General features: G+C 43.8%; 1 protein-coding gene across 1 annotated transcript in view; it reads left to right on the top strand.

Moving 5' to 3' along the window:
• The window catches only part of LOC115143961 (ATP-citrate synthase-like), a gene marked incomplete at its 5' end in the record, with an annotated part of 99461 nt that overhangs the window by 54026 nt on the left and 23549 nt on the right, over positions 1 to 21886 (top strand). Inside the window, 3 exons of the mRNA XM_065015553.1 lie at positions 4725 to 4875; positions 5270 to 5413; positions 10305 to 10418. Of these exons, the coding sequence (XP_064871625.1) occupies positions 4725 to 4875; positions 5270 to 5413; positions 10305 to 10418 (409 nt within the window). The remainder of the gene's footprint in view (positions 1 to 4724; positions 4876 to 5269; positions 5414 to 10304; positions 10419 to 21886) is intronic.

Genomic DNA, 21886 nt, shown 5'->3' with positions numbered 1-21886 from the left:
TCATGAAATCACAAGTGCAATATAGGAAAACACAGCTTAGCCTTTTGTTAATCACCCTGTCGTCTCACATTTTGAAATTATGCTTTACAGCGAAAGCAATCCAAGCATTTGTAAGTTTATCGATAGCCTAGCATAGCATTATGTACACTTAGCATCAGGAAGCTTGGTCACACAAATCAGAAAAGCAATCAAATGAACCGTTTACCTTTGATCTTCGGATGTTTTCACTCACGAGACTCCCAGTTACACAGCAAATGTTCATTTTGTTCCATAAAGATTTTTATACCCAAAATACCGACGTTTGTCGCGTTATGTTCAGAAATCCACAGGAAAGAGTGGTCACGACAACGCAGACGGGAGATCCAAATAGTCTTCATAATGTCCACATAAACATGTCAAACGTTTTTTTAGAATCATTCCTCAGGTGGTTTTTAAAATATATATTCGATAATATATCAACCGAGTGTGTAGCTTTTTCCATAACAGCGGGAGGAACAATGGCCGTCTTACTCAATTGCGCACCAACTCACTCGGAGAGCCCCCACCAGTCCACTTACGCAATGTGATCCTTCACGCTCATTCTTCAAAATAAAAGCCTGAAACTATGTCTAAAGGCTGTTGACACCTTAGGGAAGCCACAGAAAAAGGAATCTGGTTGATATCCCTTTAAATGCGCAATAGGGATGCACAAGAACAGAGATTTCAAAAACAGGGTCACTTCCTGATTGGATTTCCCTCAGGTTTTGGCCTGCAAAATCAGTTCTGTTTAACTCAGACAAACTTTAGTGTTTTCTATCCTAATCTGTCAATTATATGCATATTCAAGCATCTGGTCCTGAGAAATAGGCTGTTTACTTTGGGAACGTTATTTTTCCAAACATAAAAATATTGCCCCCTAGCTTCAAGAGATTAATTTGGGCATGTTTTTCAATCAAGCTACCCAATACTGCCCCCTACCACAAAAGTTAAAGATTAACCAGGCATCCTCTACTAACGGAATGAGGTCAATATCCTCCCAGGATACCCGGGCTGTGTCGATTAGAAAGGCCTGCTCACTGAAGTGTTTTAGGGAGCGTTTGACAAAGATGAGGGGTGGTTGTTTGACTGCTGACCCATTACGGACGCAGGCAATGAGGCAGTGATCGCTGAGATCCTGGTTGAAGACAGCAGAGGTGTATTTGGAGTGCAGGTTGGTTAGGATGATATCTATGAGGGTGCCCGTGTTTATGGATTTGGGGTTGTACCTGGTAGGTTCATTGATAATTTGTGTGAGATTGAGGGCATCAAGCTTAGATTGTAGGACGGCCGGGGTGTTAAGCATGTCTCAGTTTAGGTCAGCCTAACAGCACGAGCTCTGAAGATAGATGGGGGGGAATCAATTTACATATGGTGTCCAGGGCACAGCTGGGGGCAAAGGTGGTCTAAGGCAAGCGGCAAAGGTGTGATACTTGTTTCTGGAAAGGTGGATTTTTAAAAGTAGAAGCTCAAAATGTTTGGGCACAGACCTGGATAGGTCAGTTGTGGCCAAAAGTTTTGAGAATGACACAAATATACATTTTCAAAGTGCTCAGTTTGTATGATCGCAATTTGCATATACTCCAGAATTTTATGAAGAGTGATCAGATGAATTGCGATTAATGGCAAAGTCCCTATTTTCCACTGGATTTCAGCCCTGCCACAAAAGAACCAGCTGACATGTCAGTGATTCTCTCGTTAACACAGGTGTGAGTGTTGATGAGGACAAGGCTGGAGATCACTCTGTCATGCTGATTGAGTTCGTATAACATACTTTAAAAGGAGGGTGGTGGGCCTCCCGGGTGGCGCAGTGGTCTAGGGCACTGCATCGGTAGCTGTGCCAGGGCACTTACATCAGGAAGCTTGGTCACACAAATCAGAAAAGCAATCAAATGAACGTTTACCTTTGATCTTCGGATGTTTTCTCTCACGAGACTCCCAGTTACACAGCAAATGTTCATTTTGTTCCATAAAGATTTTTATACCCAAAATACCGACGTTTGTCGCGCCCAGGCTCTGTCACAGCCGGCCACGACCGGGAGGTCTGCACAATTGGCCTAGAGTCGTCCGGGTTAGGGAGGGTTTGGCCGGTAGGGATATCCTTGTCCCATCGTGCACCAGCGAATCCTGTGGCGGACCGGGCGCAGTGCACTCTAACCTTGAGGTCCTCAGGTGTGCACGGTGTTTCCTCTGACACATTGGTGCGGCTGGCTTCCGGTTTGGATGCGTACTGTGTTAAGCGGTGCGGCTTGGTTGGGTTGTGTTTCGGAGGACGCATGGCTTTCGACCTTCGTCTCTCCTGAGCCCGTACGGGAGTTGTAGCGACGAGACAAGATAGTAATTACTAACAATTGGATACCACAAAATTGGGAAGAAAAGGGGGTAAAATAAGAGTGGTGCTTGGAATCATTGTTCTTCCTCTGTCAACCATGGTTGCCTGCAAGGAAAAAAATCTGTCATCGCTTTGCGCAAAAAGTGCTTCACAGGCAAGGATATTGCTGCCAGTAAGATTGCACCTAAATCAACCTTTTATCGGATCATCAAGAACTTCAAGGAGAGCGGTTCAATTGTTGTGAAGAAGGCTTCAGGGCGCCCAAGAAAGTCCAGCAAGCGACCATCTCCTAAAGTTGATTCAGCTGCGGGATCGGGGCACCACCAGTACAGAGCTTGCTCAGGAATGGCAGCAGGCAGGTGTGAGTGCATCTGCACGCACAGTGAGGCAAAGACTTTTTGTGTCAAGAAGGGCAGCAAAGAAGCCAGTTCTCTCCAGGAAAAACATCAGGGGCAGACTGATATTCTGCAAAAGGTACAGGGATTGGATTGCTGAGGACCGGGGTAAAGTCATTTTCTCTGAATCACCTTTCCGATTGTTTGGGGCATCTGTAAAAAAGCTTGTCTGGAGAAGACAAGGTGAGCGCTACCATCAGTCCTGTGTCATGCCAACAGTAAAGCATCCTGAGACCATTCATGTGTGGGGTTGCTTCTCAGCCAAGGGAGTAGGCTCACTCATCATTTTGCCTTAGAACACAGCCATGAATAAAGAATGGTACCAACACATCCTCCGAGGGCAACTTCTCCCAACCATCCAGGAACAGTTTGTGATGAACAATACCTTTTCCAGCATGATGGAGCACCTTGCCATAAGGCAAAACTGATAACTAAGTGGCTCGAGGAACAAAACATCGATATTTTGAGTCCATGGACAGGAAACTCCCCAGACCTTAATCCCATTGAGAACTTGTGGATAAACAAAAACCCACAAATTCTGACAAACTCCAAGCATTGATTATGCAAGAATGGGCTGCCATCAGTCAGGATGTGGCCCAGAAGTTAATTGATAGCATGCCAGGGCAGATTGCAGAGGTCTTGAAAAAGAAGGGTCAACACTGCTAATATTGACTTTGCATCAACTTCATGTAATTGTCAATAAAAGCCTTTGACACTTATGAAATGCTTGTAATTATACTTCAGTATTCAATAGTAACATCTGACAAAAATATCTAAAGATACTTAAGCAGCAAACTTTGGATATTAATATTTGTCATTCTCAAAACTTTTGGCCACGATTATAAGACAGTACTCTTCAGTAGATTGCAACTCCGCCCCCTTTGGCAGTTCTATCTTGTCGGAAAATGTTATAGTTAGGGATGGAAATTTCAGGGTTTTTGGTGGTCTTCCTAAGCCAGGATTCAGACACTGCTAGGACATCCAGGTTGGCAGAGTGTGCTAAAGCAGTGAATTAAACAAACTTAGGGAGGAGGCTTCTAATGTTTACATGCATGAAACCAATGCTTTTACGTTTACAGAAGTCAACAAATGAGAGCGCCTGGGGAATGGGTGCGGAGCTCGGCACTGCAGGGCCTGGATTAACCTCTACATCACCAGAGGAACAGAGGAGGAGTAGGATAAGGGTACGGCTAAAGGCTATAAGAACTGGTCGTCCAGTACGTTCGGAACAGAGAGAGTAAAAGGAGCAGGTTTCTGGGCACGGTAGAATAGATTCGAGGCATAATGTACAGAAGGGTATGGTGGGATGTGAATACAGTGGAGGTAAACCTATGCATTGAGTGACGATGAGATATTGTTTCTAGAAACATCATTTAAACCAGGTGAGGAAACCGCATGTGTGGGAGGTGGAACTAAAGGGTTAACTAAGGCATATTGAGCAGGGGCTAGAGGCTCTACAGTGAAATAAGGCAGTAATTACTAACCAAAACAGCAATGGACAAGGTATGTTGACATTAGGGGAAAGCATGCGTAGCCGAGTGATCATAGGGGTCCAGTGAGACAGCTCGTGGGCCGGGGCTAGCAAGCTAGCAGAGGGGCCTTAGATGGACGTCACGACGGAAGAAGTCTGTTGTTGCCCCCTCGTGCTGTTACGTCGGCAGACCAGTCATCATGGATCAGCAGGGCTCCGTGTGGTAAAAGGGTCCAAGCCAATTGGCAAAATAGGAGTGTCTTTGATTGGCCAGAGATTTCTCACACCTGAGTGTGTTCATTAGGCACCAAACGGAAGAAGGACTGACACCTGGAAGGATTACCTGGACTTTTTTTTACCTTCAGATTTAGTTTTTCTGTTGCACAACATTTTCCGTTACGTGCCTGTATATGAATGAACACGAATGCACACTCCACTTTGGCGTTGTGCACTGACATGGCCCCATCACTTCTCCCTCCAGTTATCCTCCCACATCTTGATTTTTCCCTAGGTTACCGCGCTACGCCTGCCAGTTCATTGAGATGTGCCTGATGGTGACTGCAGACCATGGGCCCGCCGTATCTGGTGCCCACAACACCATAGTCTGTGCCCGTGCCGGCAAGGACCTAATCTCCAGCCTGACATCCGGCCTGCTCACCATTGTGAGGACACACACACACACTGTGTGACTACCTGAAATTTGAAAATGCATCAAGTCCAGTTACCATTAGTATCTATCCAATGGCTTCCATACCTCTCAGATTAAAGGTCTTGAAGGAAGGGAATGAGAAAAAGGGAATATTTCAAAAGACCATTACTTCTGCACTTGCACATTCTCCATCGTGGATTTAAAAAGCATAGCATTGGTCTAAGGCTCTCTCCAGCCAAGATCTTTGGCTTCCACCATTTATTAAATGAATGCAAGAATCTGTATAAGTTCAGGAAAAGTGTGGAGAATTTGGATGTAGCCCACTACTGGGACACTGACAAAAAGGGGTTGTCTTAACTTGTGTAAGAGTTTAGAGACGAATATACTTTGTTGATATTGTTTCCCAGGGGGACCGCTTTGGAGGAGCTTTGGATGCTGCGGCCAAGCAGTTCAGCAAGGCGTTCGACAGCGGCATGCTGCCGATGGAGTTTGTCAACAAGATGAAGAAGGATGGCAAGCTGATCATGGGTATTGGGCACAGGGTCAAATCGGTGAGCAGTAAATTACAAGTATTTAAATATAGCTACATTTCCAGTTAATTTGAACGATTCCATCTCAATTTATTTGACTGAGCATATACTAACACAAATATAAATGCTACATATAACAATTTCAAAGATTTTACTGAGTTATCATTCATATGAGGAAATCCGCCAATTGAAATAAATTCATTAGGCTCTAATCTGTGGATTTCACATGATTGGGAATTCAGATAAGCGTCTATTGGCCACAGATACTGTACCTTTTTTAAAAAGGCCCTCACAATAAGCCTCAGGATCTCGTCACGGTATCTCTGTGCTTTCAAATTCCCATCGATAAAATGTGTGTTCGATGTCCATAGCTTATACCATACCATAACCCCACCGCCACCATGGGGCACGCTGTTCACAACGTTGACATCAGAAAACCACTTGCCCACACATCATACACAGGTCTGTGGTTGTGAGGCCGTTGGACGTACTGCCAAATTCTCTAAAACGACGTTGGAGGTAGCTTATGATAGAGAAATTAGCTTTAACGGCTCTGGTGGACATTCCTCCAGTCACTATGCCAATTGCACGTTCCCTCAACTTGAGACATCTGTGGTATTGCAGTGCATTCGGAAAGTATTCAGACCCCTTGACTTTTAGCCTTATTCAAAAATGGGTTCAATAGGTTTTTTCCCCCTCATCAATCTACACACTAACCCATAATGACCAAGCAAAAACAGGTTTCTCAATGTTTGTGCATTTATATATATTTTTTTCTCTGAAATATCACATTTACATAAGTATTCAGACCCATTGCTATGAGACTTGAAATTGAGCTCAGGTGCATCTTTTTTTCCATTGATCATCCTTGTGATGTTTCTACAACTTAATTGGAGTCCACCTGTGGTCAATTCAATTGATTGGACATGATTTGGAAAGGCACACACTTGTCTATATAAGGTCCCACAGTTGACAGTGCACGTCAGAGCAAAACCAAGCCATGAGATCAAAGGAATTGTCTGTAGTTCTCTGAGACAGGGTTGTGTCAAGAGACAGATCTGGGGAAGTATACCAAAACATTTGTCTCATTTAAGGGCCCCAAGAAAAGAGTGGCCTCCATTCTTAAATGGAAGAAGTTTGGAACTACCAAGACTCTTCCTAGCGATGTTCGCCTAGCCAAACTGAGCAATCGGGGGAGAAGATCCTTGGTCAGGGAGGTGACCAAGAACCTGATGGTCACTCTGACGGAGCTCTAGAGTTCCTCTGTGGAGATGGGAGAACCTACCAGAAGGACAACCATCTCTGCAGAACTCCACTAATCAGGCCTTTATGGTAGAGTGGCCAAACAGAAGCCACTCTTCGGGAAAAGGAACGTGACAGCCCGCTTGGAGTTTGCCAAAAGGCACCGATCATGAGAAATAAGATTCTCTGGTCTGATGAAACCAAGATTAAACTTTTTGTCCTGAGTGTCAAGTGTCACGTCTGGAGGAAACCTGGCACCAGTGAAGCATGGTGGTGGCAGCATCATGCTGTGGGTATGTTTTTCAGCAGCAGGGACTGGGAGACTAGTCAGGGTCCAGGGGAAGGTGAACGGCGTAAAGTACAGAGAGATCATTGGCGAAAACCTGCTCCAGAGCACTTGGGACCTCGGCCCGGGGCAAAGGTTCACCTTCCAACAGGACAACAACCCTAAGCACGCAGGAGTGGCTTCGGGACAAGTCTCTGAATGTTGGAACATTCTCTGGAGAAACCTGAAAATAGCTGTGCAGAAGTGCTCTCCATCCAACCTGACAGCGCTTGAGAGGATCTGCAGAGAGGAATGAAACTCTCCAAATACAGGTGTGCCTAGCTTGTATTGTCATACCCAAGAAGACTCGAGACTGCCAAAGGTGCGTCAACAAAGTACTGAGTAAATGGTCTGAATACTTCTGTAAAAGTAATAATTTTTTTATGAATTCATGACTGACATCCTTGATTCAGTCTGTTGTGTCCGACTGATTAAATTATGACAGGCTATTTTATCAAATTGATTACCTAAAGTTTGATTACGTGATTGAATTAAACCATGCTACAATTAACTTGTTAATAACCTGGGGCACCATGGAAGAGTGTTTATAGAGCTGCTGCCTTCCGAATAAACTCTTAAAGATCTGAAGATATTTTGTATCAATAGCAGTCAATTATTAATCGCCACCTGTTTATTTTCTAAATAATCACACAGAATTACATATACACAGGATGGATCATACATCGATTACTAATCATGTCATAAAAGGTCCCTAACGGACTAAACCCATATGACAGCTGGTTACACAAAGAAAGGGAGTTGGGTTTGAATGAAAGAGCGGAGAGACTGGGGAACAAAAGGATTGGGTCTCTATCGGACCTTGAGAAGCTATGCTACTGTAAATACAGAATCTGTAAATACGCCCATTCAGAAAAGGAAAATGCGAGATGTATATTTACACCGAGCTGCGCTTCGATAGATTGATCGAAGATGGAAGACTGGTTTGTCTAGCAGAGATCGCCTTTGTCCTTTGACAAATCTTTCTGGTCGTAATGTTGTAGGGCGGATACGTTGTACCCTGTCGTTCTTATTAGGAGATTCTGTAATTTCCTAGGCCACATACGTTTACAGCTGCAGCTGATAACTCGACTTCTAGGATGTATCACTTTATTGAATACGAGTTCAAAGTTCATACCGTTTTGCCATAATCAGCTCGTGCTGTATTCTGGCTGGTCTTGTCGAAATTCATCCTTCCAGCGTGGGGATAGTCACCTCCAAGTTGAAAAAGCCCCTTTTTCGCGCCCAGGCTCTGTCGCAGCCGGCCACGACCGGGAGGTCCGTGGGGCGATGCACAATTGGCCTAGCGTCGTCCGGTTTAGGGAGGGTTTGGCCGGTAGGGATATCCTTGTCTCATCGCACACCAGCGACTCCTGTGGCGGGCCGGGCGCAGTGCATGCTAACTAAGGTCACTAGGTTCACGGTGTTTCCTCCGACACATTGGTGCGGCTGGCTTCCGGGTTGGATGCGTGCTGTGTTAAGAAGCAATGCGGCTTGGTTGGGTTGTGTTTCGGAGGATGCATGACTTTCGACCTTCGTCTCTCCCGAGCCCGTACGGGAGTTGTAGCAATGAGACAAGATAGTAACCACTAACAATTGGATACCACGAAATTGGGGAGAAAAAGGGGGTACAAATTAAAAAACAAACAACAAAAATAGCCCTTTTTTTAAAGTATAGACACCATTCCTAATGTCGTCGGGAACTAGGGTCGATTTCCGTCGGGTTTTTGTATTAGGGGAGAGAAGGGCGTGTTCCATAGTTTTCAACCAATGTCTGTTCACTTGGTCATTACCACTGAGTGAGCACAGTTTACGTATGAAAACAATTCATTTAGAAGCTAAATTACATTTTAATATTTACACATAGGTTCATATTTAAACATTTAAATTGCACAGCAATTCCATGTGAATCTACAATGTACAATGTATGTCATCCTATCATCAGATATAATGTCCCAGACACCAACTGATCTGACATCATATTCTTTAAGTACCAATGGACACTTTCAACTGGTTGGATTACAGAAATATTGTACCTTTCCCCAACCTTTTGATGTTAACACAGGGCTTTCAAAGAGTTCTTTCTCTCTTGGCTGTCCAAGAGGGAAAGGTGATTATGGGGGTCATAAACCTCATACAACAGGGTAATGTCATGACAGGTCTTATGTAGCAACATGTGATATTGTTTTTTTTACGTTGGATAAAGGTAGGCACAAGATTATAAAATGGTATATCATACACTGCATTTCAGGAACAATGGGGAAAGTAATTCTGCTTTGAAAATTGATCAACTTGTAACCACACTTTTGAGAAAATGGCCTTTGAATATTTTGGTACCTACTGGAGAGCTCTTTTCTTTCGTAAAATGTCTAAAAAACAGTTTTTGGGTTATTCTGTGTATATTGATGAGGGGGAAAAATATTGAATCAATTTTAGAATAAGGCTGTAACATAATGTTCTAATCTTCTAATTCTGAGTAAAAAACTCAAGACACTATGAAGGCTTAAACAAGTTTATTCTTCCCAGAAGATCAATGCAGCTGCATTAGATGAAGACATTTTCACACAAGCACTGATATATAACTGTTCCTCCTAGGCTGAGTCTCCTCCTACACATCTGAACAGCCAATGCATTTCTGTTGCTAGACAGAACCTTAGTGATATCTGTATCATCTGACCTGAACTCTACCCCAAAGTGCTCACTCCTCCCCAACTCACAGCTGTCATGGTGACTGGTACTAGACTGTGTCTTCTCCTCCCAGAGGATCCTTCCCATAGGATTCCTGATGGCCAACAATAACATATCCTGACATAATGTAAACGTTATACATTACCCTCTCTCCCTCAGTGACATGAATAAGTATATTTCATATTCTCAGAACTCAACAGTAACAAAAAGTGGAAGGTCAAGTTGTGAATACTTTCCGATTGCACTGTTTGTTGTGACAAAAGTGCATATTTTACATGTTGCCTTTATATTTTTGTTCAGTGTAGATTAAAATAATCCTAAACCTGTTTTTTCAAGACCAGATGTATGGCTGCTTTTAAACATGCAGCCCAATTATTGGCAAAAGATGAGAATTTTTCTGTTTTGGTCAAAATATCAATTAATGGCAAAATATCAGAATTGGGCTGCCTGTGTTAAGTCTAACTAGAATTTTTGTTATTTGACACCATGATTTGCAAGAAAGTACGCATTAAGATTTGATTCCCGTCCTCCAGTCTTATTGCCTCACAATTAAATCAAATAAATTCAGAAGTGTGTGTATACCTCTAGAGCTCAGTGGCAGAATGGATACATTGACATATGTGCTGGCAGAATGATCTAAATGTGTTGATATAATTGTAGATCAACAACCCCGACATGAGAGTCCAGATCCTGAAGGACTTTGTGAAGGGGCATTTCCCTGCCACTCCGATGCTGGATTACGCTCTGGATGTGGAAAAGATCACCACCTCTAAGGTACTGCCCTCTACTAACCTCTCACTTCTCTACCTAGTGGTGCAGGCTACTTTATTTAGGGAATACTTAATTTATTTTGTTACTTGATCATTTTTGGTCAAGGTTACAGGTACAATACATTCTTATCAAGCGTAATGCTGACGTTAACATAGTTTAGACTATTTTGAATCCTATACTGTCAGAGGGCATATTAGGCAGGGGAGGGGGGGGGGTTATGCTTTAATATTGCAGATTGTAGCTTCAAATGTTTGGACCAACCTACTCATTCTAGGGTTTTTCTGTTTTTACTATTCTCTACATTGTAGAATAATAGTGAAGACCATCATAACTATGAAATGACACATGGAATCACGTAGTAACCCAAAAATTGTTCAACAAATCAAAATATATTTTAGATTCTTCAAAGTAGCCAACCTTTGCCTTAATGACAGTTTTGCACACTCTTGGTATTTTCTCAACCAGTTTCATGAGGTAGTGTTTAGACCCCTTGACTTTTTCCACATTTTGTTACGTTAGTCTTATTCTAAAATTGATTTAAATCGTTTTTTCCCCCCTCATCAATCGACATACACTACCCCATAATGACAAAGCAAAAACAGGTTTTTAGAATTATGAATGTGTTAACCTGATATCACATTTACATAAGTATGCAGACCCTTTACTCAGTACTTGTTGAATCAGCGATTACAGCCTCAAGTATTCTTGGATATTACGCTACAAGCTTGGCACACCTGTATTTGGGGAGGTTCTCTCTTTCCTCTCTGCAGATCCTCTCAAGCTCTGTCAGTTTGGAAGGGGAGCGTCACTGCACAGCTATTTTCAGGTCTCTCCAGAGATGTTTGAACAGGCTTAAGTCCGGGCTCTGGCTGGGCCTCTCAAGGATATTGAGACTCGTCCCGAAGCCACTCCTGCTTTGCCTTGGCTGTGTGCTTAGGGTCGTTGTCCTGTTGGAAGGTGAACCTTCTCCCCAGGTTTTAATCAAAGATCTCTCTGTACTTCGCTCCGTTAATCTTTCCCTTGATCCTGACTAGTCTCCCAGTCCCTGCCACTGAAAAACATCCCACAGCATGGTGCTGCCACCACCATGCTTCACTGTAGGGATGGTGCCAGGTTTCCTCCAGATGTGATGCTTGGCATTTGCACCAAAGAGTTCAGTCATGGTTTCATCAGACCAAAGAATGTTATTTCTCATGGTCTGAGAGTCCTTTAGTTGCCTTTTGGAAAACTCCAAGCGGGCTGTCATGTGCCTTTTACTGAGTGGCTTCTGTCTGGCCACTCTACCATAAAGGCATGATTGGTAGAGTGCTGCCGAGATGGTTGTCCTTCTGGAAGGTTCAGGTACTTGGTCACCTCCCTGACCAAGGCCTTATTCCCCTGATTGCTCGGTTTGGCCATTGGGCCATCTCCAGGAAGAGTCTTGGTGGTTCCAAATTGCTTCCATTTTAAGAATGATGGAGGCCACTGTGTTCTTGGACCTTCAATGTTGCAGAAATTGTTTGGCTGCCCATCCCCAGATCTGTGGCACGACACATTGGTGAAGTGTGTGGTCTCTCCTCGAAGAAAGAAGTTTGTCTGGCTCAGTAAAGCCTCAAAGATAAATTGTCCGCAAAGCTGAAATGGGCTACTTCTTTGTGAATTAATTAGGCGGAACACCCCTCAGTTGACAAGTTGAAACATAATTATCTGTAAGCTATCAGGCAGCGTGTGTTATTTGTCCTGTTGTGTAATAATCACATTTTGGAACAGGGAGTGCATTCTGACATCACGTGCATAAAACAACTCACGCCGGCCTACCGAGTTGGGCAGTGGTTTAAGGCGCTGCAGTGCTAGCTGTGCCACTAGAGATCTTTCGAGTTCCAGGCTCTGTCGCAGCAACTGGGAGACCCATGGGGCGGCGCACAATTGACCCAGTGTCGTCCTGTTTAGGGTTTAGCCGGCCGCGCTTCTAAGCACCCCCCCCCACTAAACCCGGAAGCCAGCCACACCAATATGTCAGAGGAAATGCTGTTCAACTGACAACTGGTGTCAGCCTGCAGGCACCCGGCCCACCGCAAGGAGTCACTAGAGCGCGATGAGCCAAGTAAAGCCAAACCCTCCCCTAACCCGGACAACGCTAGGCCAATTGTGCGCCTCCCTATGGGACTTGCGGTCACAGCAGGTTGTGACACAGCCTGGGATCAAACTCTGGTCTGTAGTAACGCCTTAACATTTACATTTAAGTCATTTAGCAGACGCTCTTATCCAGAGCGACAAGCGCTGCGATGCAGTGCCTTAGACCACTGCGTCACTCAGGAGGCCAAATACAATTTATATTTCATACAGCCATGGTCATGTGAAATTGGCTTGATAGGTCATTCGGAGCCCGAGCAGCGACCTTAATTGGTGCTGAAAATACTATTTTTCCGGGCGTTGCTATGAGGTCCTTGAATGAGCTATCTGACAGAAACGTTAAGGTCCGTCTCTATGGGCCGAGGCGGTTGCAATGCACCTAGTCTTGTGACTCTGGGACTTCTCTGAATCTCATCATTTTCGCGTTTAGTCACAATTAATTGACGTTATTGCAACTGTACAAGGCTGTTTCTCGGTCTGAGAACCTTCTAGAGCCACATAACTCACTGTGCACTATCGTCTTGAGCTCTAGAACAGGTTTCTAAAGTTTCAGAGCTCTAGGTCTGACGGTTCTTTGAAAGTTAGAACAAAGGTAGCTATTGCATTCTCTGTCTGTAAGCCCCACACTGTCACTCTGTCCTTGCTGTGTGTGTGGAAATCTGATGGGAGAAATGACTGATTTACAGTTCATGAGGTTTACCTAATCTCACAAAGTTTTGGAAAGATGTGACTTAACTCTTTGAAACAGCCCCTATGCCCCCAATTAAGGCACTTCCAGTTGGCACAGGAAGCTAAAAGTAAAAACATCCTCATTGGGGTAGGCTTTTACAGAATCCAGAGTCTTTACATTAAGAACTAACTGATTTACACAGGGTTGAATGCAGTGATTTTCACAAACTGCAGGTTGGGGAAATCAAAACACCTTTAGGTTGAATTTAACCACTTCCGGTTGCTCCAGGAAGCTTCAAATCAACACAGGTAGACCTCATAGTGGCCTGATGGATTGTCATCGAAGACAGGTTCATAAGGCTTTCATAACCCACATAGGCTTCAGTTTGAATTTAGGGGAGCAGGAAATGTATTCCTATGGAGAGAAAAGTCATTGTAAACTGTTTGTAAACACCTTAATTTCACTGTTAAGGGTTAATGCCACATGGTCAAGGTTAGGCTTGCACATATTTGGAGGACCTCAGGAACGTTCCTGAGGTTGAATTGTGCTTCTAACCCTAACGGTTCCTCCGCTGTCACCCATAGGCATCTGAAATTTAGGGCCAGGCTTCATTTTGGGCCTACTTTTTTTCACTGTCGCTGCACTTAGACCGAGCGAGCTTCGGTCAAGCGGGGCATCTTGTTGAACTCTGCACGGCCTAGAGATTATGGTAATGCCATTGCAGGCTCTGTGTGTCTTTAAGCCCCGCACTGTGTCACACCATCCTAGATGTGTGTGTGTTTTTTCTTTGACATCTGTTGGGAGAAATTACTGATTTACAGTTCATGAGGGTTGCCTAATCACACACAAAGTTTTGGAAAGATCTGACCTTTTTAACCCTTCGAAACAGCCCCTATTCCCCCAATTTAAGGCACGTCCGGTTGGCACAGGAAGTAAAGTAAACCCATATCCTCATTGGTTGTAGGCTTTTACAGAATCCTGCATGTTAAGAACGGACTTATTTACAGAGGGTTGAATGAGTGTGTTATTTCAGAAAATCACAGAAATCACGTAGCGCTCCGAGGTCGACCGATTATGATTTTTCAACGCCGATACCAATTAATCAGATTTTTTTTGTTGTAATAATGACAATTACAACAATACTGAATGAACGCTTATTTTAACTTAATATAATATATCAATAAAATCAATTTAGCCTCAAATAAAAAGGAGGACCAAGGCACTCTTCATATAATTGATTAAAATGCCTTTATTCAATAGAAACAAAGTTTAAAAACCGACGTGTTTTGGCTGCATGGCCTTTGTCAGGGAGTACAAAAAAAAGGAATACAATGTCCTCTTTTGAACAGCTTTTCAATTAGCCCTAATTGGAAGAGGGAGTGGTTATACAATTGATTGGACACACCTAGTAAGCAATACTATACACATTACAAGGTGAAATACTGTAGCTATGTTATCATAAAAATACCACTCCAAGCTAGAAGTATCAGAACACTAAGGTAGTTCTAACCTTAAATATGACTGATAGAAGTGTCAATAATAAGAAAGCAGTATATTCCATAGTACACTAGAACACAGCAAAACATGAACAGTCTAACCATAGCTGAGGGCAATTGAGCAAGATGTCCACTAGATGACAGCAAATGGACCCATCATGACCTTACAGGAAGGGTGAGAAATCCATATCTTCATTTAAACCAGGGTATTTAGTGGCCTGTAGTTTGTAAATCCAAAAACTTTCCCTTTGGTGTAACTGTTTAAGACAGTCCCCTTTTCTAATAGAGGCCGGAATATGATCAATACCCATAGCTTGTTGGGAGGCAGGGTTGCCGTGGTGTAGGGACTTGCCATGGGGTAGTCTTCATTGCCTACCCTTATGGTATACTTGTGTTCCGCTAAGAGGTCTTGAAGGTGTCTCTTTGTCCGTCCAATGTAGAACACCTTGCACTGTGGACATTCCAAGCTATGGATGACATGAGGGGTTTTGCAGTTAATGAAATGCTTGATGTAATACTCCATTTTGGAAGCTGTGTCAACAAAATAGTTATTCTGTGCAATATTACTGCAATGGTTGCAATGGTTATATTTAAAAGAGCCCTTGGGTTTGTGGTCAAGCCAAGTTTTTTGAGAGTCACCCGGAAGATAACTGTGGACTAATTTGTCATTTAGGGTAGGACATATCTTAAAGCTTATGACTGGTGGCTCAGGAAAGACTTGGCTTAGTAGCGTATCACGTTGGATGATTCCCCAATTATTATTAATGATTCTCTGGCAAGGCATAGAACGTGAAACATGTTCAATTTAGTTTAAGTAATGCAAAAACAAAGTGTTGGAGAAGAAAGTAAAAGTGCAATATGTGCCATGTAAGAAAGCTAACTTAACTTCCTTGCTCAGAACATGAAAACATGTGAAAGCTGGTGGTTCCTTTTAACATGAGTCTTACATTTTTTCAGGTAAGAAGTTGTAGTTATTATAGGACTATTTCTTTCTATACCATTTGTATTTCATATACCTTTGACTATTGGATGTTCTTATAGGCACTTTAGTATTGCCAGTGTAACAGTATAGCTTCCGTCCATCTCCTCGCCCCTACCTGGTCGAACCAGGAACACATAAACAGCCATCCTCGAAGCATCGTTACCCATGCAGAGCAAGGGGAACAACCACTCCAAGTCTCAGAGCGAGTGACGTTTGAAACACTATTAGCGCGCACCCCGCTAACTAGCTAGCCATTTCACATCGGTTACACCAGCCTAATCTCGGAGTTGATAGGCTTGAAGTCATAAACGGCGCAATGCTTGCAGCACAACAAAGAGCTGCTGGCAAAACGCACGAGAGTGCTGTTTGAATGAATGCTTATGAGCCTGCTGGTGCCTACCATAGCTCAGTCAAATCAAATCATAGACTTAATTATAACATAATAACACACAGAAATACGAGCCTTAAATCCGGAAACTATCATCTCGAAAACAAGACGTTTATTCTGTCAGTGAAATACGGAACCGTTCCATATTTTATTTAACGGGTGGCATCCATAAGTCTAAATATTCCTGTTACATTGCACAACCTTCAATGTTATGTCATAATTACATAAAATTCTGGCAAATTAGGCGGCCCAAACTGTTGCATATACCCTGACTCTGCGTGCAATGAACGCAAGAGAAGTGACACAATTTCACCTGCTTAATATTGCCTGCTAACCTGGATTTCTTTTAGCTAAATATGCAGGTTTAAAAATATATACTTTGTATTTTAAGAAAGCCATTGATGTTTATGGTTTGGTACACATTGGCGCAAGGACAGTCCTTTTTCGCGAATACGCACCGCATCGATTTTATGCAATGCAGGACATGCTAGATAAACTAGTTATATCATCAACCAATTTGATTTATGATTGTTTTTTATAAGATAAGTTTAATGCTAGCTAGCAACTTTCCTTGGCTTACTGCATTTGCGTAACAGGCAGGCTCCTCGTGGAGTGCAATGAGAGGCATGTGGTTAGAGCGGTGGACTCGTTAACTGTAAGTTTGCAAGATTGAATCCCCGAGCTGACAAGGTAAACATCTGTCTTTCTGCCCCTGAACAAGGCAGTTACCCCACCGTTACTAGGCAGTCATTGAATATAAGAATGTGTTCTTAACGGACTAGCCTAGTTAAATAAAGATATTAAATGTTTAACCTCTTGCGACTAGCAATCCCGTATCCGGGAGCGTAGTCATAGCCTCAAATGCATTAGCATAACGCAACGGACATAAATACCCCTAGAAACTTTTCCTATTCATGAAAATCGCAAATTAAATAAATATATTCAAAGCTTAGCCTTTTAACAACACTGTCATCTCAGATTTTCAAAATATGCTTTACAGCCAACGCTAAACAAGCATTTGTGTAAGTTTATCATGGCATAATGCTATGCTAGGCTCTGCTGTATTACAATATGGAGTTTCTCCTCAATCATACAGCAAATGCCAAATGCGTCTCTTATGTAGGTAAGCCTACTTTTCAGTTAACATTTACTTGAGGTTTTGGGGAAAGTATCTCTGTCAACCCACAAGACGGTTATCACATCAACTGGCTACACACAGATTGATAGACAGAAGGGCAATATTGCTGGAAATGAATTGGCAGATAGTGTTAGGTTTGGCTTTTTAACCAGGGGTGGAATAATGTAAATGATGCATTGATTGGATAGTAGCTGGGAGCTTGCGGTGTCTGATACTTCTGAGATTTTTTTTCAGTGGAAAGCATGAAACATTTTATTAACTTCAGAATTGTTTGGCGAGTTACTGGTAGCTCACGATTGACCTGTTGGAGACCCCTGCCCTAGGCCCTAGGCTATGCGAATAAAGAGACTTGAGCCCAAAAAAATAAACCTGCAAGATGAAGTAAGTTAAGGCCTCTGATTACATTTTGTCAGTTCTACTAGCTAATGTGAGAACTTTTTTCATTACATAACATTTGAGGACATCACTTAAGAACATATGCATTTTCAAAATCTAACCAGGTATTTTTGTCATATACACATGGTGTACACAGTGCAATTAAATGCTTACATACCTTAAGGGAACATTTTGACATTTGCTGTATGGTTAGTGAGAAAGTACATATTGCAAATGTACGGTCCCTTACTAGACGTCCGAAAACGTTTCTAAAATTTGCGTTCGGCGTCGGGCCGTGCGGCAGGGCCGGATCTACCGTGAAGTCATCAAACGAACTTCCTCGGACATTCGGTTTCCGTTTGATAAAATAATCAAATTTTGGTCATTTTTCCGCTCTCCCGGTAAATCCCACATATTGCAAATGTACAAAACATCACGAATCACGACGTGGCCTTATCTCCAAAACGGAAAATATTTTGAAGCCGAAACTTGGTGAGCGTAGGTTTGGCATAATGGGCAGTTGGCCCCGAACAAGATGGCGTCTAGGCCTCAACGGTTTTTGAGTTATGGCCATTTCTCTGGGATTAAAGGTCCAAAATATGAAAATAGAGCAATAATTTTTCCACTTCACGTCAAAGTCAAGGAGACTCCGGTGTCCATAAAAAAAGAACCAGCCATTTATCTATCGTCATTTAAGAGAAATCGTACAATGTCAAATTGGTGATGTTCAAAAATAAGTTTTTTTTTTTTTTAAACAGTTACAGATCCAGTTGCAGGGTGTTCATACGAATCTTTTTAAAGTGTGCTGTGGAGCTCTGCGAGATTTCTGTGATTTTCTATGATTTTCTGAAATAACAGACACTCACTAAACCCTCCGTAAATAACTCAGTTCTTAACATAGAGACTTAAAACTCAGGATTCTGTAAAGGCATACCCCAATTAGGATATGAGTTTATTTATAGCTTCCTGTGCCAACCGGAAGTGCCTTAAATGGTGTCATAGTGGCTGTTTCCAAGGGTTATAAAGGTCAGATCTTTTCAAAACTTCATATGTGTGATTAGGCAACCCCCATGAACTGTAAATCAGTCATTTTTCCCATAAAATTTCAAAGAAAAACTAAATCACACACAAGCACAGCTTGGAAGGAGGGACACATTGGGGTGCGTAGAGACATACACTGCCTGCATTAGTTAACCTTGTTGGAACTTTTAAAGAACCTAGAGTTCTGAAACTTTAGAAACCTGTTCTAGACCTCAGGTCGATAGTGTGTGGTGAGTTACGTGGCTCTAGAAGGTTCTCGGACCGAGAAACAGCCTCGTACATTTGCAATGACTTAAATTCATTTTTGCATCACAAAAATGACGACATTTAGAAATGTCCCAGAGTCGCAAGACTAAGTGCATTACGACCGCCTTGGCCCATATAGACGGACCCCAACATTTCTGTCCGATAGCTCATTCAAGGACCCCGTTGCAAGTCATGGAAAAAAGTGGATTTTCAGCACCAATTCGGGTCTTGCTCGGGCACCAAATGACCTATCGAGCTGAAACTTGGGATTTGGGGTTGCCTCAGCTAGGCCTACACAACATCAGAAATGGACCCGCTGCTAGAACATAACTACGTGTTTTACGTTTTTTTAATGGTTTGAACCGAAGGCGTTGTGAATTTTGGGCCAGCTCTGTAGTATGTGATAGTTGGCTACTAAAAGTGGGTTTGGTGTCAGTTTTTATCAGTTTGGTGTCAGAATGATATCTAATTGACTGATGGACAGTGACTTGCTGGTGACTCTTGTCCATTTGCAATATGTTTAAACAGTGAGGTACCATCACCAAAGTGACATTCTGAAATCAACCCTAACAAGCGATGGAAAGGAGCAACTATCACTGCCAGGCCATCCTGTGTTCATCAGGCCAGTCAATTTTGCAATTCTGCAGTATTTTTGAGCATGTCAAATTTATTTAACATTTAAGTCATTTAGCAGACGCTCTTATCCAGAGCGACTTACAAATTGGTGCGTTCACCTTAAGACATCCAGTGGAACAGCCACTTTACAATAGTGCATCTAGGTCTTTTAAGGGGGGAGAAGGATTACTTTATCCTATCCTAGGTATTCCTTAAAGAGGTGGGGTTTCAGGTGTCTCCGGAAGGTGGTGATTGACTCCGCTGTCCTGGCGTCGTGAGGGAGTTTGTTCCACCATTGGGGGCCAGAGCAGCGAACAGTTTTGACTGGGCTGAGCGGGAACTGTACTTCCTCAGTGGTAGGGAGGCGAGCAGGCCAGAGGTGGATGAACGCAGTGCCCTTGTTTGGGTGTAGGGCCTGATCAGAGCCTGGAGGTACTGAGGTGCCGTTCCCCTCACAGCTCCGTAGGCAAGCACCATGGTCTTGTAGCGGATGCGAGCTTCAACTGGAAGCCAGTGGAGAGAGCGGAGGAGCGGGGTGACGTGAGAGAACTTGGGAAGGTTGAACACCAGACGGGCTGCGGCGTTCTGGATGAGTTGTAGGGGTTTAATGGCACAGGCAGGGAGCCCAGCCAACAGCGAGTTGCAGTAATCCAGACGGGAGATGACAAGTGCCTGGATTAGGACCTGCGCTGCTTCCTGTGTGAGGCAGGGTCGTACTCTGCGGATGTTGTAGAGCATGAACCTATGATGTTAGTTGAGAACGACAGGGTGTTGTCCAGGATCACGCCAAGGTTCTTAGCGCTCTGGGAGGAGGACACAATGGAGTTGTCAACCGTGATGGCGAGATCATGGAACGGGCAGTCCTTCCCCGGGAGGAAGAGCAGCTCCGTCTTGCCGAGGTTCAGCTTGAGGTGGTGATCCGTCATCCACACTGATATGTCTGCCAGACATGCAGAGATGCGATTCGCCACCTGGTCATCAGAAGGGGGAAAGGAGAAGATTAATTGTGTGTCGTCTGCATAGCAATGATAGGAGAGACCATGTGAGGTTATGACAGAGCCAAGTGACTTGGTGTATAGCGAGAATAGGAGAGGGCCTAGAACAGAGCCCTGGGGGACGCCAGTGGTGAGAGCGCGTGGTGAGGAGACAGATTCTCGCCACGCCACCTGGTAGGAGCGACCTGTCAGGTAGGACGCAATCCAAGCGTGGGCCGCGCCGGAGATGCCCAACTCGGAGAGGGTGGAGAGGAGGATCTGATGGTTCACAGTATCGAAGGCAGCCGATAGGTCTAGAAGGATGAGAGCAGAGGAGAGAGAGTTAGCTTTAGCAGTGCGGAGGGCCTCCGTGATACAAATCAAATTTATTTATATAGCCCTTCGTACATCAGCTGATATCTCAAAGTGCTGTACAGAAACCCAGCCTAAAACCCCAAACAGCAAACAATGCAGGTGTAAAAGCACGGTGGCTAGGAAAAACTCCCTAGAAAGGCCAAAACCTAGGAAGAAACCTAGAGAGGAACCAGGCTATGTGGGGTGGCCAGTCCTCTTCTGGCTGTGCCGGGTGGAGATTATAACAGAACATGGCCAAGATGTTCAAATGTTCATAAATGACCAGCATGGTCGAATAATAATAAGGCAGAACAGTTGAAACTGGAGCAGCAGCACAGTCAGGTGGACTGGGGACAGCAAGGAGTCATCATGTCAGGTAGTCCTGGGGCACGGTCCTAGGGCTCAGGTCCTCAGAGAGAGAGAAAGAAAGAGAGAATTAGAGAGAGCATATGTGGGGTGGCCAGTCCTCTTCTGGCTGTGCCGGGTGGAGATTATAACAGAACGTGGCAAAGATGTTCAAATGTTCATAAATGACCAGCATGGTTGAATAATAGTAAGGCAGAACAGTTGAAACTGGAGCAGCAGCATGGCCAGGTGGACTGGGGACAGCAAGGAGTCATCATGTCAGGTAGTCCTGGGACATGGTCCTAGGGCCCAGGCCAGTTGAAACTGGAGCAGCAGCATGGCCAGGTGGACTGGGGACAGCAAGGAGTCATCATGTCAGGTAGTCCTGGGGCATGGTCCTAGGGCTCAGGTCCTCCGAGAGAGAGAAAGAAAGAGAGAAGGAGAGAATTAGAGAACGCACACTTAGATTCACACAGGACACCGAATATGACAGGAGAAGTACTCCAGATATAACAAACTGACCCTAGCCCCCCGACACATAAACTAATGCAGCATAAATACTGGAAGCTGAGACAGGAGGGATACAGAGAAGAGCAGTCTCAGTTGAATGACTAGTCTTGAAACCAGACTGATTTGGATCAAGAAGGTCATTCTGAGAGAGATAGCGGGAGAGCTGGCCAAGGACGGCACGTTCAAGAGTTTTGGAGAGAAAAGAAAGAAGGGATACTGGTCTGT

This window comes from Oncorhynchus nerka, unplaced genomic scaffold, assembly GCF_034236695.1.
Source record: "Oncorhynchus nerka isolate Pitt River unplaced genomic scaffold, Oner_Uvic_2.0 unplaced_scaffold_211___fragment_2___debris, whole genome shotgun sequence".
In the NCBI taxonomy this organism is placed as follows: Eukaryota; Metazoa; Chordata; class Actinopteri; order Salmoniformes; family Salmonidae; genus Oncorhynchus; species Oncorhynchus nerka.
This window is presented reverse-complemented; position numbering and strand designations above follow the sequence as displayed.